This window comes from Microcaecilia unicolor, chromosome 1 (genome assembly GCF_901765095.1).
Source record: "Microcaecilia unicolor chromosome 1, aMicUni1.1, whole genome shotgun sequence".
Lineage (NCBI taxonomy): Eukaryota > Metazoa > Chordata > Amphibia > Gymnophiona > Siphonopidae > Microcaecilia > Microcaecilia unicolor.
This window is the reverse complement of record NC_044031.1, coordinates 247,211,363-247,225,671: the sequence shown is the minus strand read 5'-3', so window position 1 is coordinate 247,225,671 and position 14,309 is coordinate 247,211,363. Positions and strand designations below refer to the sequence as shown.

At 41.1% G+C, this 14,309-nt stretch overlaps 1 protein-coding gene across 1 annotated transcript in view; it reads right to left on the bottom strand.

Moving 5' to 3' along the window:
* Nucleotides 1-8,703: 8,703 nt before the first annotated feature.
* Nucleotides 8,704-14,309, bottom strand: part of C1H5orf49 (chromosome 1 C5orf49 homolog) — a 52,159-nt gene continuing 46,553 nt past the window's right edge. Inside the window, exons 2-3 of the mRNA XM_030190019.1 lie at nt 13,260-13,379; nt 8,704-9,269 (exon numbers count right to left, since the gene is read on the bottom strand). Coding sequence (XP_030045879.1) covers nt 9,090-9,269; nt 13,260-13,379 — 300 coding nt within the window. The 3' untranslated portion in view covers nt 8,704-9,089. The remainder of the gene's footprint in view (nt 9,270-13,259; nt 13,380-14,309) is intronic.

Genomic DNA, 14,309 nt, shown 5'->3' with positions numbered 1-14,309 from the left:
TTTTAAAGAAAATTTAAAGAAGCCATTCATAATCTGACTGCAGTGCCAGTGAAACCACTAAAGTTGCTTTCTCCACCATATCTGTCTCTGAGGTCTCAAGAATGTCAGAAACATTAAAAGCATCAGTGTCTTGATCCTGGCCTAAAGCAGTTTGTGATCTTAAAGGCTCCTTATTTTGCAGTCGGCAAATAATCAAGTAATTGGCAGCAGTGTTTCCTGTGGTATTGATACAGTTTCCTTGAAATATCATATAAACAATTCTCTTGCAGAAGTTACTGGCAATTTTGGAAAATTTGTCATACGCAAATTAGAAAATTTAACAGCATTTTCCAAATTTTCAAGATTACACCTTAAAACTGTTTTTAAAAGTTGAGTTCAACAACTGAGAATTTTTAATGAGGTCATCATGACTTTTCATGAGAGATATTAGAAAACTGTTTACAAAGATGGTCTATATTAGTATAATTAGCTTGTACTTTTGTGTTCATAACTGCAAACTGAGCTGATAGCATCTAACCAAGATCAGACACTGCAGTCCATATAGATTCCAGAGTAAATTCTGAAGGCCTCTGAATCTGAATTGGTACCACCATCATGGCAGAACTACTCTCTGTAGTAGCTGAATCCAGACTCTGGTAGTCATACTTTCCCCAGACACAGTTACCAGGTCACACTGACCCAGCGATAAGGCTCTTACCTCGCCATTTGCTCCTGTGGCTTTCCCCCAAATGACCAGAAATTTCAACAAAATTTGATGGCTTTCTGCTGAATAGCTTCCAGGGCTCATCAATCCTGGTCACGGTAGGAGAGTCTGCATTTCGGGCATGAGAGAGATGTCTGAGCCAAAGCCTGATGCTGATCAACCTAGCAAGGGCATGAAAGCAGCCTGGTGACTCCCTGAATTCCAAAACATCAGCCAGTCTGAGAAACATACACAAGAGTAGAAGGTTCTGAGGGAAAATCTCTACTTTTCCTTTCTTTTTCACCATCATGGAAAAGTTTGGTCTGGACTGAGCTATGCTACAGCTATCATCTTGGCCTCTCCTTTGTGTAGGCCCCTTGATATTTTTTTTAAAGTAGCTATAAATTTAGCACAGCACAGAACATATACCTGCCGTTTGAATATTGACCTCTACCACTAATATTACTACTACTACTACTTGACATTTCTAAAGCGCTTACAGTGCTTCACTGCAATTTATATTTAGAAACACCAGTATTTGTCATCTATTTGTATAATCTATATCTACTGTAAAACATCTGTATATACTAGTATATTCATTGGAGCTTACCAAATATATAAAGCCGTTGAATATAGGAATACTTAGAAAAAGGGCTATATTATAAATTATTCTCTCAATGTCCTGCTGAAATTTTACCACTTGGAATCTTTCAGTAATGGATTAATTATTAGCATCTATGGAAGTGCCTTTAATAAAATTGTCAGGAGTAGCATTATTGGAACATCGTAATCTTTTTCTTTTGTATTTTGTTACTTTGCTTCCAGGTTTTCTTTTTCTTGGAATAGAAATTAGAATGAAGATTGCTTTTTGTAACTTTTTTCCCCTATCAATGGAATCTTGCATGTTTTATTTCATACTCAAGAATGTTCAAGTTTTTTGGTTTAAAAATTAACAACTCAAATTAAATGAAAAAAGAATTGTGAGAAAGTAGGGCATCACAAATAATTAACATTTACACAAATAACCTTTAAAAAATAAAAGGGTCGCGATGGTAATGTATACAACTGGTTTTATAATATCAAAGAAAGTGAAATAACAGGGCAAGCAAGGAATAAAAAAAAGGCCATTTCAGAGTGGAAAAGAATGAGTACTTGTTGCTCTAGGTAAATGACACTTACAAGTGCAGGAACACACCTGTGAAAAAGAAAAAAAATGTAGCATAAATTTGACAGCCTTACTCCATTTATTTATTTATTTATTGCATTTGTATCCCACATTTTCCCACCTATTTGCGGGTTCAGTGTGGCTTACAATACATTGTGAGTCATGGAATTACATTGGTTACAATATGGTTATGGTTATATTGAGAAGAGTTATGGGAAGACAGTCGAAGTCAAACATGTTTTGGAAAAACAAGTCAAAGTCAAACATAGTTTGGGAATGGAACAGTAGAATGTAACAATGGGGAAGTGATCGGCGATAGAACAATGGGGAGAGAACATTAGGGTATAACAGTTCCATCTGTGGGTAGGGTTTTAAGTGTGGTGAGATTAAGGGAAGAGAGATCAGAAGAGAGTGTATTGCCCTATCTCTGTTAGTGCGTAAGGACTTCATATGTTTTGATTCTTGCCATAGCTTTTCTCGAAGAGGTGAGTTTTCAATAGTTTGCGGAAGTGGGTTAATTCATAAATCATTTTCAGGTTTTCACTCCAGAGAAAACAGTATAGAAAATATGGCAATACACAACTGCAAGCTATATTGATGGCACTGCATAATTTCCACAGGTCAGAAAATTGAAACATAAGGAGCCTGTTTACTAAAGCACAGTAAGTGTTTGTACTTACCATGCATTAGGTGCAAAAATTAATTTATGGTAATTGCAAAGCTTGTGCAGTGAATGTTGAGGGTGTGCCCAATATCTCCCTTGTATTAACTGCACAGAGCACGCACGATACACCAGAGAGTGCCGTAAATGCAACTCTGCTATCTAGCAATGCATTTACTATGACTTGCAGCACTACACGCCCTCCACCCCCAATCATCTGATCATTTTTTTCTATACTACCCACACACACACACACACATACTCTCTCTCTCTCTCTCTCTCTCTCTCTCTCTCTCTCTCTCTCTCTCTCTCCTTCTTTCCTGTCTTCTGCAGCCTCTCCTCCTTCCCTGGATTCCTGTGGAAAGCACAAGGTAAGTGCCTTTTATCCTTTCCTCTGAAAGCAATACAGGAGGCACCTCATAACCAGTGACTGACAAGCAAGCCCATCTTCCATTAATTCACACTACAAGTAGGTTCGATTTGTAACAGGACCTCAAGAATGTTCCTCTGTCTGAGCATAGAGGGCACATTGTGGAATTCTAATACATTATGATCAATTCAAAGCTTCCATTAAGGGCTGAGGGAAGTATACTGTAGGGTTGGTTCTGACATATATATGGAAGCCACTAACCCCTGGATTCTATAAAGGGTACCCACAATAATTAGTTAATGGGCTCCAACATTTAATTATTGCAGTTAACAAGCACTTAATTGGCCCTAATTATGATTTGATTAGTTTTCATTTTTTTTCATTCCTTATTTTATTCCTTGTTAGTTTCCTTTGTTAGAATATATTGCACTAAGTGAAAAACTAGATATAATAGGAATCTGAGACCTGGTGGAAGGAGGATAACCAGTGGGACACTGTCATATCGGGGTACAAATTATATCGTAGTGATAGGGTGGATCGAATTGGTGGAGGGATAGCATTGTATGTTAAGGAAGGCCTTTAATCAAATAGATTGAAAATTCTACAGGAAACAAAACACATCTTGGAATCCCTGTGGATTGAAATTCCATGTGTAAAGGGGAAAAGGATAGTGATAGGAGTGTACTATCATCTGCCTGACCAGGATGAACAGACAGATGTAGAAATGTTATTGGAAATTAGGGAGGCTAACAAACTGGGCAACACAATAATAATGGGTGATTTCAAATATCCTGATATTGACTGGATAAATGTAACATCGGGGCATGCTAGGGAGGTAAAATTCCTTGATGAAATCAAGGATTGCTTTATGAAGCAGCTGGTACAGGAGCTGACAAGAGAAGGAAAAATTCCAGACCTATTCCTTAGCGGATCACATGATCTGGTGCGGGAGGTAATGCTGCTGGGGCTGCTTCATAACAGTGATCATATGACCAGATTTGATATTAGCTTTGGAGTAAGTATACACAGGATATCCAGTACGTTAGCATTCAACTTTCAAAAAGGAGGAATGATAAAATGAGAACAATGGTGAAAAAAAAACTTAGAGGAGCGGCTGCCTGGGTCAAAACTTTATATCAGGCGTGGATGCTGTTCAAAAATACAATCCTAAAAGGAAGACCAAATGACAGCCAGCATGGATAAAAAGTGAGGTGAAGGAAGCTATTAGAGCTAAAAGAAAATAGAAGAAGGAACCGACTGAAAATAATAAGAAACAGCATAAGGAATATCAAGTCAAATGCAAAGCACTGATAAGGAAGGCAAAGAGGGACTTTGAAAAAAAGATTGCATTGGAGGCAAAAACACATAGTAACAATATTTTTAGGTATATGAAAAGCAAGAAGCCGGCAAAAGAACTGGTTGGACCGCTAGATGACCGGGGGGGGGGGGGGGGGGGTAAAAGGGGCAATCAGGGAAGACAAAGCCATTGTGGAGAGATTAAATGAATTCTTTGCTTCAGTCTTCACTGAGGAAGATTTGGGAGTGATACTGGTGCCAGAAATGGTATTCGAAGCTGATGAGTCAGAGAAACTGAATGAAATCTCTATAAACCTAGAGGATGCAATGGGGCAATTTGACAAATTGAAGAGTAGCAAATCTCCTGGACTGGATGGTATTCATCCCAGAGTATTGATAGAATTGAAAAATGAACTTGCAGAACTATTGTTAGTAACTTGTAATTTATCTTTAAAGTCAAGCATGATACCGGAAGTTTGGAGGGTTGCCAATGTAAAGCCGATTTTTAAAAAAGGTTCCAGAGGAGATCCGGGAAATTATAGACCAGTGAGCCCGACATCAGTGCTGGGCAAAATGGTAGAGAATATTACAAAAAACAAAATTACAGAGCATATTCAAAAACATGGATTAATGAGACAAAATTCAACATGAATTTAGTGAAGGGAAATCTTGCCTCACCAATCTATTACATTTCTTTGAAGGGGTGAGCAAACATGTGGATAAAGGCAAGCTGGTTGATGTGGAGGGGCATAATCGAATGGAAACGCCTATCTCCATGGGCGTTTATCTCCGAGAACGGGTCCGTGAAGGGGCGGGCCGAACCGAATTTTCGAAAAAATGGACGTTTTTGAGCTGGGCGTTTGTTTTTTTTTAGCGATAATGGAAACTAAAAACGCCCAGCTCAAAAACGTCCTAATCCGAGCCATTTGGTCGTGGGAGGGGCCAGGATTGGTAGTACACTGGCCCCCCTGATATGCCAGGACACCAACTGGGCACCCTAGGTCAATGTGGTGGACTTGAGAAAAAGCTCCCACATGCATAGCTCCCTTACCACGAGTGCTGAGCTCCCAAACCCCCTCCCCCAAAACCCACTACCCACAAATGTACAATACTACCATAGCTCTTAGGGGTGAAGTGGCACTTACATGTGGGTACAGTTTGGAGGCCTCCCATTTACCAGCACAAGTGTTACAGGTGGGGGGGGATGGGCCTGGGGCCACCTGGCTGAAGTGCACTGCGGTACCCACTAAAAGTGCTCCAGGGACCTGCATACACACAGGCCTCTAGGACTGGTTGCTGCTATATAACACTGGCACACCAGTTGACACCTGAAGACTCATCGCTCCGAAAATGTCCTTTATTGGAATAACCGCCTTTACTCACAGTTAACTGCAGATCAGAGGTTGTACCCCACTGGCAACGAGTCTCTCTGGTACTGAGATGAGCAGTAGGTCAGAGCAGGCAGAATGCTGTGCAATGCCCTCTTTCAGCCACATTCAAGGGAAGAACTAAGTTGTCTAACGTGGCTAACACAGGAAAGGGAACTAAAAATGGCTTACAAAAATGGCCACTACCGCATGGACTACAACAGGAAACACAACAGGGCACACTCTGACCCAGTAGGCAGGGGGAAAAGCACCATGGGAGAAGAGCCTACCAACTACCAACATCGTGAGACTGTAACACAAGCTAATGAAATCACGGAGCCCAATACCCTACACCCACCACAATGCAATGCTGATGAGACCCTGTACTGCACCCGAGAGCCACATCTGACCCAGGGAAAGGCTGTGACAGGATCGAACACATTCTGTTGTCATGGAGGTGGGTATGGCATTTGAGGCTGGCATAGAGGCTGGAAAAAAAGTTTGTAAAGTGGGGGGTTTTTTGGTGGGAGGGGGTTAGTGACCACTGGGGGAGTCTGGGGAGGTCATCCCCGATTCCCTCCAGTGGTCATCTGGGCAGTTGGAGCACTTTTTGGGGACTTGTTCGTGAAAAAAAAGGGTCCAAAAAAAGTGACCCAAAATCGCGGTAAAAACGCCTTTTTTTTCGATTATCAGCTAAAGATGCCCATCTCTCCTCGGCTGATAACCACGCCCCAGTTCTGCCTCCACAATGCCTCCGAAACGCCCCCGTCAACTTTATTCATTTCCGCGACGGAGTGCAGTTGGAAACGCCCAAAATTGGCTTTCGATTATACCGATTTGGGCGCCTTTGCGAGACAAACGTCTATCTCCCGATTTAGGTCGCACTATAGGTGTTTTTCTCTTTCGAAAATAAGCAGGATGGTGTATCTGGATTTTCAAAAGGCTTTTGGCAAAGTACCTCATGAAAGACTCCAGAGGAAATTGGAGAGTCATGGGATAGGATTAAAAACTGGTTAAAGGATAGAAAACAGAGAGTAGGGTTAAATGGTCAGTATTCTCAATGGAGTTCCTCGCAGGACAGCCCCATAAAGGGGCGGTGCAACTTGTATTATCGAAACAAGATGGGCATCCATCTTTCGTTTCGATAATACGGTCAGGGACGCCCAAATCATGAAATTTAGGTCGACCTTAGAGATGGTCATCCTTAGGTCGTTTTTCAGATGGTCATCCCTGGTTTTCGGCGATAATGGAAACCGAGAATGCCCATATCAAAACCGATCAATTCCAAGCTATTTTGTCATGGGAGGAGCCAGCATTCGTAGTGCACTGGTCCCCCTCACATGCCAGGACACCAACCAGGTACCCTAGGAGGCACTGCAGTGGACTTCACAAATTGCTCCCAGGTGCTCCCTTACCTTCGGTGCTCAGACCCGCCAAACCCCCCTTAAACCCACTCCCTACAACTGTACACCACTACCTTAGCCCTAAGGGGTGAAGGGGGGCACCTACATGTGGGTACAGTGGGTTTTTTTTTGGGGGGGGGGTTGGAGGGCTCAACATTTACCACCACAAGTGTACTACTACTATTTAACATTAACATTTAAGTGTAACAGGTAGGGGGGATGGGTCTGGGTCTGGGTCCACCTGCCTGAAGTGCACTGCACCCACTAAAAACTGCTCCAGGGACTTGCATATTTCTGTGATGGAGCTGGGTATGACATTTGAGGCTGACATAGAGGCTGGCAAAAAATGTTTTTACATTTTTTTTGGGGTGGGAGGGGGTTGGTGACCACTGGGGGAGTAAGGGGAGGTAATCCCCGATTTCTTCTGGTGGTCATCTGGTCAGTTCGGGCGCCTTTTCGAGGCTTGGTCATGAAAAAAATGGACCAAGTAAAGTCAGCCAAATGCTCATCAGGGACGCCCTTCTTTTTTCCATTCTCGGCCGAGGACGCCCATCTCTAAATCATGCCACAGTCCCGCTTTTGGTACGGTGCCAACACGCCCCCGTGAATTTTGGTCATCCCCATGACAGAAAGCAGTTGAGGATGCCCAAAATCAGCTTTCTGCCTATTATAAATAGATGTGTACTGTGACACTTCTAGTTCTTCATGCTAATTCTTGTCAGACCACACTACCTCATGTTTAAATGTTTTTTTTACATTATCACATTTGTACATGCAATGTGACATTTGTTGAATTTTTAACCATTTATTACATTTAAGCTGTAATTCTGTTTTCTTTTTCTACGACATCACCAACATCTCGTTTAGTTCCTATATGAAGTTTTGGCGCTATTAGGTTGTTGTATTTGCCTCTTGTATTAAGTTGGTTGTAGTGAATATTGAATGTGCTACTGTAAGTAGAAAACTAGTGGACTATTGTTATTTTGTCAATAGCATTACCACACAGGTTCAAATGTGCCACATGGGCATATATAAGGTCCTAGCCACAGGAATTCCAGTTTTATTTCCATATGTTGATGTGGTTTCGATGGGCAGCTACATAGGTCCTTGCTGGAATTTATTCAGACATTTCATGTGCAAGATTCGTGATTTTGTGTTCTTAATGTTCTCATTGTTGCGGCACTTGAATTGATCACCTTCTAGTTTTTTTTAATACGTAGCTTTTTATTTATTTACAATGTTTTATGTAAGCTTACTAAGAGGATCCTTTTCAAAAGAGAAAAAATGTCTAAAAAGTGGCATAAAGCAGCATTTGAACGCTTTTCTTACCAAAACGTTCAAATCAGAATTTTTGAAACCCATTTTCCAGACATTTTTCTATGCAGTTCATCTGCAGTGCTTCCAAGTCTCAAAGGGGCATGTCAGGGGTGGGATCTGGGCATTCCTTAGACCTGGACATTTTTTAGCCATAATGGACCAAACAAAACTGTCCAGGACAAAAACTAAAATGTTTTGAGCTACACCTGTCTTAATAATGACTAACAGGCTTATTTTCAAAAGAGAAGGGTGCCCATCTTTCGACACAAATCGGGAGATGGGCGTCCTTCTCTCAGGGTCACCCAAAAAATTTGGAATCTTCACTAGAAGCAATTACTGTCGTGTATTATTTCAGTCTAAACAATTTCAATTCTTTGATCCTAAACAGAAGAATTTTTGTTAGCTAAAGAGGAGGTAAATATAATTAAGTCACAGGTAGCACACTATAATATAGGCTGGAGAAAGCCTGATGGGTTGCAATAATTTAGAATTTTATTTCTTAACAATTATCAGTTTAATTTCTTGGATCCAAATTACTTAATTATGTTGTACAAAGTTGATTAGTATACATTTGTGGTCAATTTTGACAATATTGTTATTTTACTTATGGTTTTGATTTTCCAATTTCTGTATTATCTCTCATTAGAGTTGCATAATATATAAATAAATAAAAATTTAAAAAAACACACAAAAACAAATCATTCTGAAGGAGTTTAAGAAAAATAAGAAAAGACAATGAAAAGACATTTATTCTTTCTTCTAACTGTTGCAATGGACTTTTTTTCTACCTCCTCCTCCTCCTCCTCAGAGTTTTAGTGATGGTAAGATTTATGAAGGAATTACAGCTCCATAGCCATCTTCCAAGGATTTGATGATTCCATTTTTTCTGTAGAAATCCAAAGCTATGATGCCCATCCTGACAAAGGTTCTATTTATGGGGTCCACTCTTCGTTCCAAGTACCTTCCATATATGGATGATGATAGAACTGCCGCTGGTCTTGCAATTTCCTAGGAACAGTAGAATTTGTTAAATAATAACAAAATATTAATTCTTGCACTAATTTGGTACAACAACAGTAAGTCAGTCTCATATCAAATCAGTCTAGTTTTCCTTACAGTGGCTGTTATAGCAGGCCATTTTGTAGCTTTATGATGTAATGTTTCAGAGAAACCCTTGCAGCCAGTCGTACCAGGATCATGACTACATAAGAGGGTAGTTTTATGATGGGGCATCTCGTTTAAAAGCGCACCTATATGTCAATATACAAAATACTAGTGAAATGACAAAAATTGCATCTAAATTGCAGATATGCATACTTACACCTGCTTTCAAGCAGATGTAAATATATGTGCTTGGTTTGTGCAAATACACAGGTAGATTAGCATTTTTTATCATCTACACACACACATATGATCACTGCCCACCGTCTGCCCAAATTCTTCCTTGTACAAGCCTATTAGCATAATAGCCAACATCATGCATGACATGTACTCTTACACAGGTCAGTATGAACGGTTCCCAACTAGCACTGGAGTGGGGTAAAGTGCTCATGCAGAACTAGTGCCAAGCAAAGTAGCAGAACATCCCGAAAGATAGTAAGTCAAGAGGAGACCTGTAAATAGTAGGGCTGAAAGGTATGAAGACATGATAGCAACTGAAGGGGGGAAAGAAATACTTTGGCGCATGCCAAATGATCTCTGTTACCTCTACTAGTGTCCAGAGCAAGGGCTGGCCCTGCTGCTTGACTGATAACTGTAATAGGAGACACCCCATTGGAGAGAAACTGAGGGGCTATGAATGCCAAGACCATGGTAGTAGCTTTACTTATGCACTTATATAGGCACATGAATTTACATAGTAACATAGTAAATGACGGCAGAAAAAGACCTGCATGGTCCATCCAGTCTGCCCAACAAGATAAACTCATATGTGCTACTTTTTGTGTATACCTTACCTTGATTTGTACCTGTCCTTTTCAGGGCACAGACCGTGTAAGTCTGCCCAGCACTATCCCCGCCTCCCGCTACCAGCTCTGCCACCCAATGTCGGCTAAGCTCCTTAGGATCCATTCCTTCTGAACAGGATTCCTTTATGTTTATCTCACGCGTGTTTGAATTCTGTTACCATTTTCATTTCCACCACCTCCCGCGGGAGGGCATTCCAAGCATCCACTACTCTCTCCGTGAAAAAGTACATCCTGACATTTTTCTTGAGTCTGCCCCCCTTCAATCTCATTTCATGTCCTCTCGTTCTACCGCCTTCGCACCTCCGGAAAAGGTTCGTTTGCGGATTAATACTTTTCAAATATTGTTTCATATCACCCCTGTTTCTCCTTTCTTCCACAGTATACATGTTCAGGTCATCAAGTCTCTCCTCATACGTCTTGTAACGCAAATCTCTTACCATTCTCGTAGCTTTTCTTTGCACCGCTTCAATTCTTTTTACATCCTTCGCAAGGTACGGCCTCCAAAACTGAACACAATACTCTAGGTGGGGCCTCACCAACGACTTATACAGGGGCATCAACACCTCCTTTCTTCTGCTGGTCACACCTCTCTCTATACAGCCTAACAACCTTCTAGCTATGGCCACCGCCTTGTCACACTGTTTCGTCGCCTTCAGATCCTCAGATACTATCACCCCAAGATCCCTCTCCCTGTCTGTACCTATCAGATTCTCCCCGCCTAACACATACGTCTCCCGAGGATTTCTATTCCCTAAGTGCATCACTTTGCATTTCTTCGCATTGAATTTTAATTGCCAACCCTTAGACCATTCTTCTAGCTTCCTCAGATCCTTTTTCATGTTTTCCACTCCCTCCCGGGTGTCCACTCTGTTACAGATCTTAGTATCATCCGCAAATAGGCAAACTTTACCTTCTAACCCTTCGGCAATGTCACTCACAAATATATTGAACAGAATCAGTCCCAGCACCGATCCTTGAGGCACACCACTACTCACCTTTCTCTCCTCCGAGTGAATTCCATTCACCACCACCCTCTGGCTTCTGTCCGTCAACCAGTTCCTAATCCAGTTCACCACTTTGGGTGCTATCTTCAGCCCATTCAGTTTATTTAAGAGCCTCCTGTGGGGAACCGTGTCAAAAGCTTTGCTGAAATCTAAGTAGATTACGTCCATAGCTCATCCCTGATTCAATTCTCCTGTCACCCAATCAAAGAACTCAATGAGATTCATTTGGCACTATTTCCCTTGGTAAAACCATGTTGTCTCGGATCTTGCAACTTATTGGCTTCCAGGAAATTCACTATCCTTTCCTTCAGCATCGCTTCCATTACTTTTCCAATAATCAAAGTGAGGCTTACCGGCCTGTAGTTTCCAGTTTCTTCCCTATCACCACTCTTGTGAAGAGGGACCACCTCCGCCGTTCTTCAATTCCTCGGAACCTCTCCCGTCTGCAAGGATATATTAAACAAATCTTTAAGAGGACCCGCCAGAACCTCTCTGAGTTCCCTCAATATCCTGTTCATATACACTCTCTTCCGTGAACGGTGCTCTATCCACTTCAATCTCATTTGTACTTTTTGCAGTCCATCGCGGTCCTTCTCCAGGATTTTCTTCTGTGAAAACAGAACAAAAGTATCTATTTAGCAAATTTGCTTTTTCTTCATCATTATCCACATAGCGGTTCGCAGTATCTTTTAGTCTCACAATTCCCTTTTTAGTCATTCTCCTTTCACTTATATACCTGAAGAAATTTTTGTCACCCCTCCTTACATTTCTAGCCATTTGTTCTTCCACTTGCGCTTTCGCCAGACGTATCTCTCTCTTGGCTTCTTTCAGTTTCATCCTGTATTCCTCCTTGTGTTCCTTTTCTTGAGTTTTTGTGTATTTCTGGAACGCCAACTCTTTAGCCTTTATTTTCTCAACCACTTGCTTGGAGAACTATATCGGTTTCCTTTTTCTCTTTCTTTATTTACTTTCCTTACATAAAGGTTCGTGGCCCTATTTATAGCTTCTTTCAGCCTGGACCACTGTCCTTCCACTTCTCGTATTTCCTCCCAGCCCATCATCTCCTTCCTCAGGTATTCCCCCATTTTACTAAAGTCAGCACGCTTGAAATCCAGAACTTTGAGTTTTGAGTGGCTGCTCTCCACTTTAGCTGTAATATCAAACCAAACTGTTTGATGGTCACTGCTGCCCAGGTGGGCACCCACTCGGATATTTGGCCCGCTATCTCCATTTGTGAGCACCAGATCCAGTGTCGCTCCCTCCCTCGTGGGTTCCATCACCATTTGTCTGAGCAAACCTGTTATTGATCTGGCATACGTGGGCACGCCTAAATGTGGCATGTAACTGATGACTTATGCTAGCATTCTATGATGGAATCTGGGCACCGAAGTACCATTATAGAATTTGTGCTCAGCGCACTGCATTTTGGCACCTCAATTTTGGCACACTTTATAGATTTGTCCCAAATGTGTCCAGCAGGTCCTCACCTCTGTGCTCCTCCCTACTACATGGTCCAGCATCAGCTTCTCTCTGTCTTCCAGAGTCTCTTCTCCCCATATAATTCAGCATCTCTTCTTCCCCCCCCCCCCCCCCCCCCCACTTCTCCCCTTCACTCTCCCCTGGTCCAGCATATCCTTCCTCTCTGACCTATCCCCTGAATCAACATAAACCAAGGCACCCTTTTTTAGTATTTGGGAAGGTCTAGAAGGCACTTACTTGAAAGCCTTGCTTGCAGCAGCCCTGAGGCCTCAGCAGGGGTTCAATTCAGCACAGCACCTGAGCAGGTGGGACCAGTCACTAGCAGGGCATTAGCCTCCTTTGTGCACCAAACTGTCCTAACCATTATGACATCTGATAACATGCACATGCATGCACCTGATAAGAAACTATGTTTATAGCATGCCTTAGCCTTCATAAAGCTGTTTCTTCACTATAAGTTTGTAATACCACCTGAAAAAGTAAAACTCAAATAAAGAAAAAATAAATAGAAATTATCACAGGAAAAGATAACAGCATTAATCCTGTACCTGGCCATGAATGTCAAGACCTTGATGTTTTGCATGTTCTCTGTCATCTCGGTGGATTTTCTGATCGTAGCCTGTTGGTCTTTTGTATATTGAGTCATATGTAGAAGCGTGTCCTCCTGCCTTCAGAAGAAAAAGAATTGTCACATTATCATTTTAATCAGTCATACCAGATATAAATCATAACTATCATATATAACATTGTAATTCTTTGTTGATAGGATGTCTATTGTACCAACTGAATATTCTACAGTTGATTGAAAATACAGTCATTATGATGTCAAGACTTGGGATTCGGTCATGCTTTCTTTGAGGAGCAACATTGGTTACCAGTTGTTGCATGGATTAGCTATAAAGTCTTGGCATTGGCCCATTAGGTACATTATACTGGAATCCTTCAATATTTGCATTCTTTACTTATTGTATAATCAACCTGTTCATCAACTTCAGTCTTTACAGGCTAACCTTTTAGTTATTCCATCATGTTCCAGATTTTGTTTACAGTATATTCTTCTTGTAGGAGTGCTTTTAATATAGTAGCCCCTACTTTATGGAATTTCTTTCTGTTGGAACTGAGTTTAAAAAAGCATGTTTTTTTTGACAGGGTTTTTTTTTTAACATTGATTTTTGCTGGGCAGTTCTGGATGGTCTAGTTTCTTAATGTTTCTCCATTTATAGTCCCTATCCAAGCTTGGCCTTAACCCGTTCACCTATGCCAATGATGTCATTATCTACATTCCTTTTAGAAATGATTTATCTGAAATCTCCAATGAAATTAAGCTTGGATTACACACCATGGTCACTTGGGCAAATTCATTTAAATTAAAACTTAATTCTGAGAAAACTCATTGCCTTCTCATCTCTTTTCCCTATAATAAGTTCAAACCCTCAAGCTTAATCACTCCTGATCTTACCCTTCCGGTCTCTAAGAGTCTAAAAATACTTGGTGTAATTGTTGATTGTAACTTATCACTCGTGAATCAAACAAACTCCACCACCAAGAAAATATTCTTCTCTCTATGAAAACTAAAACAGATAAAACCTTATTTCCCC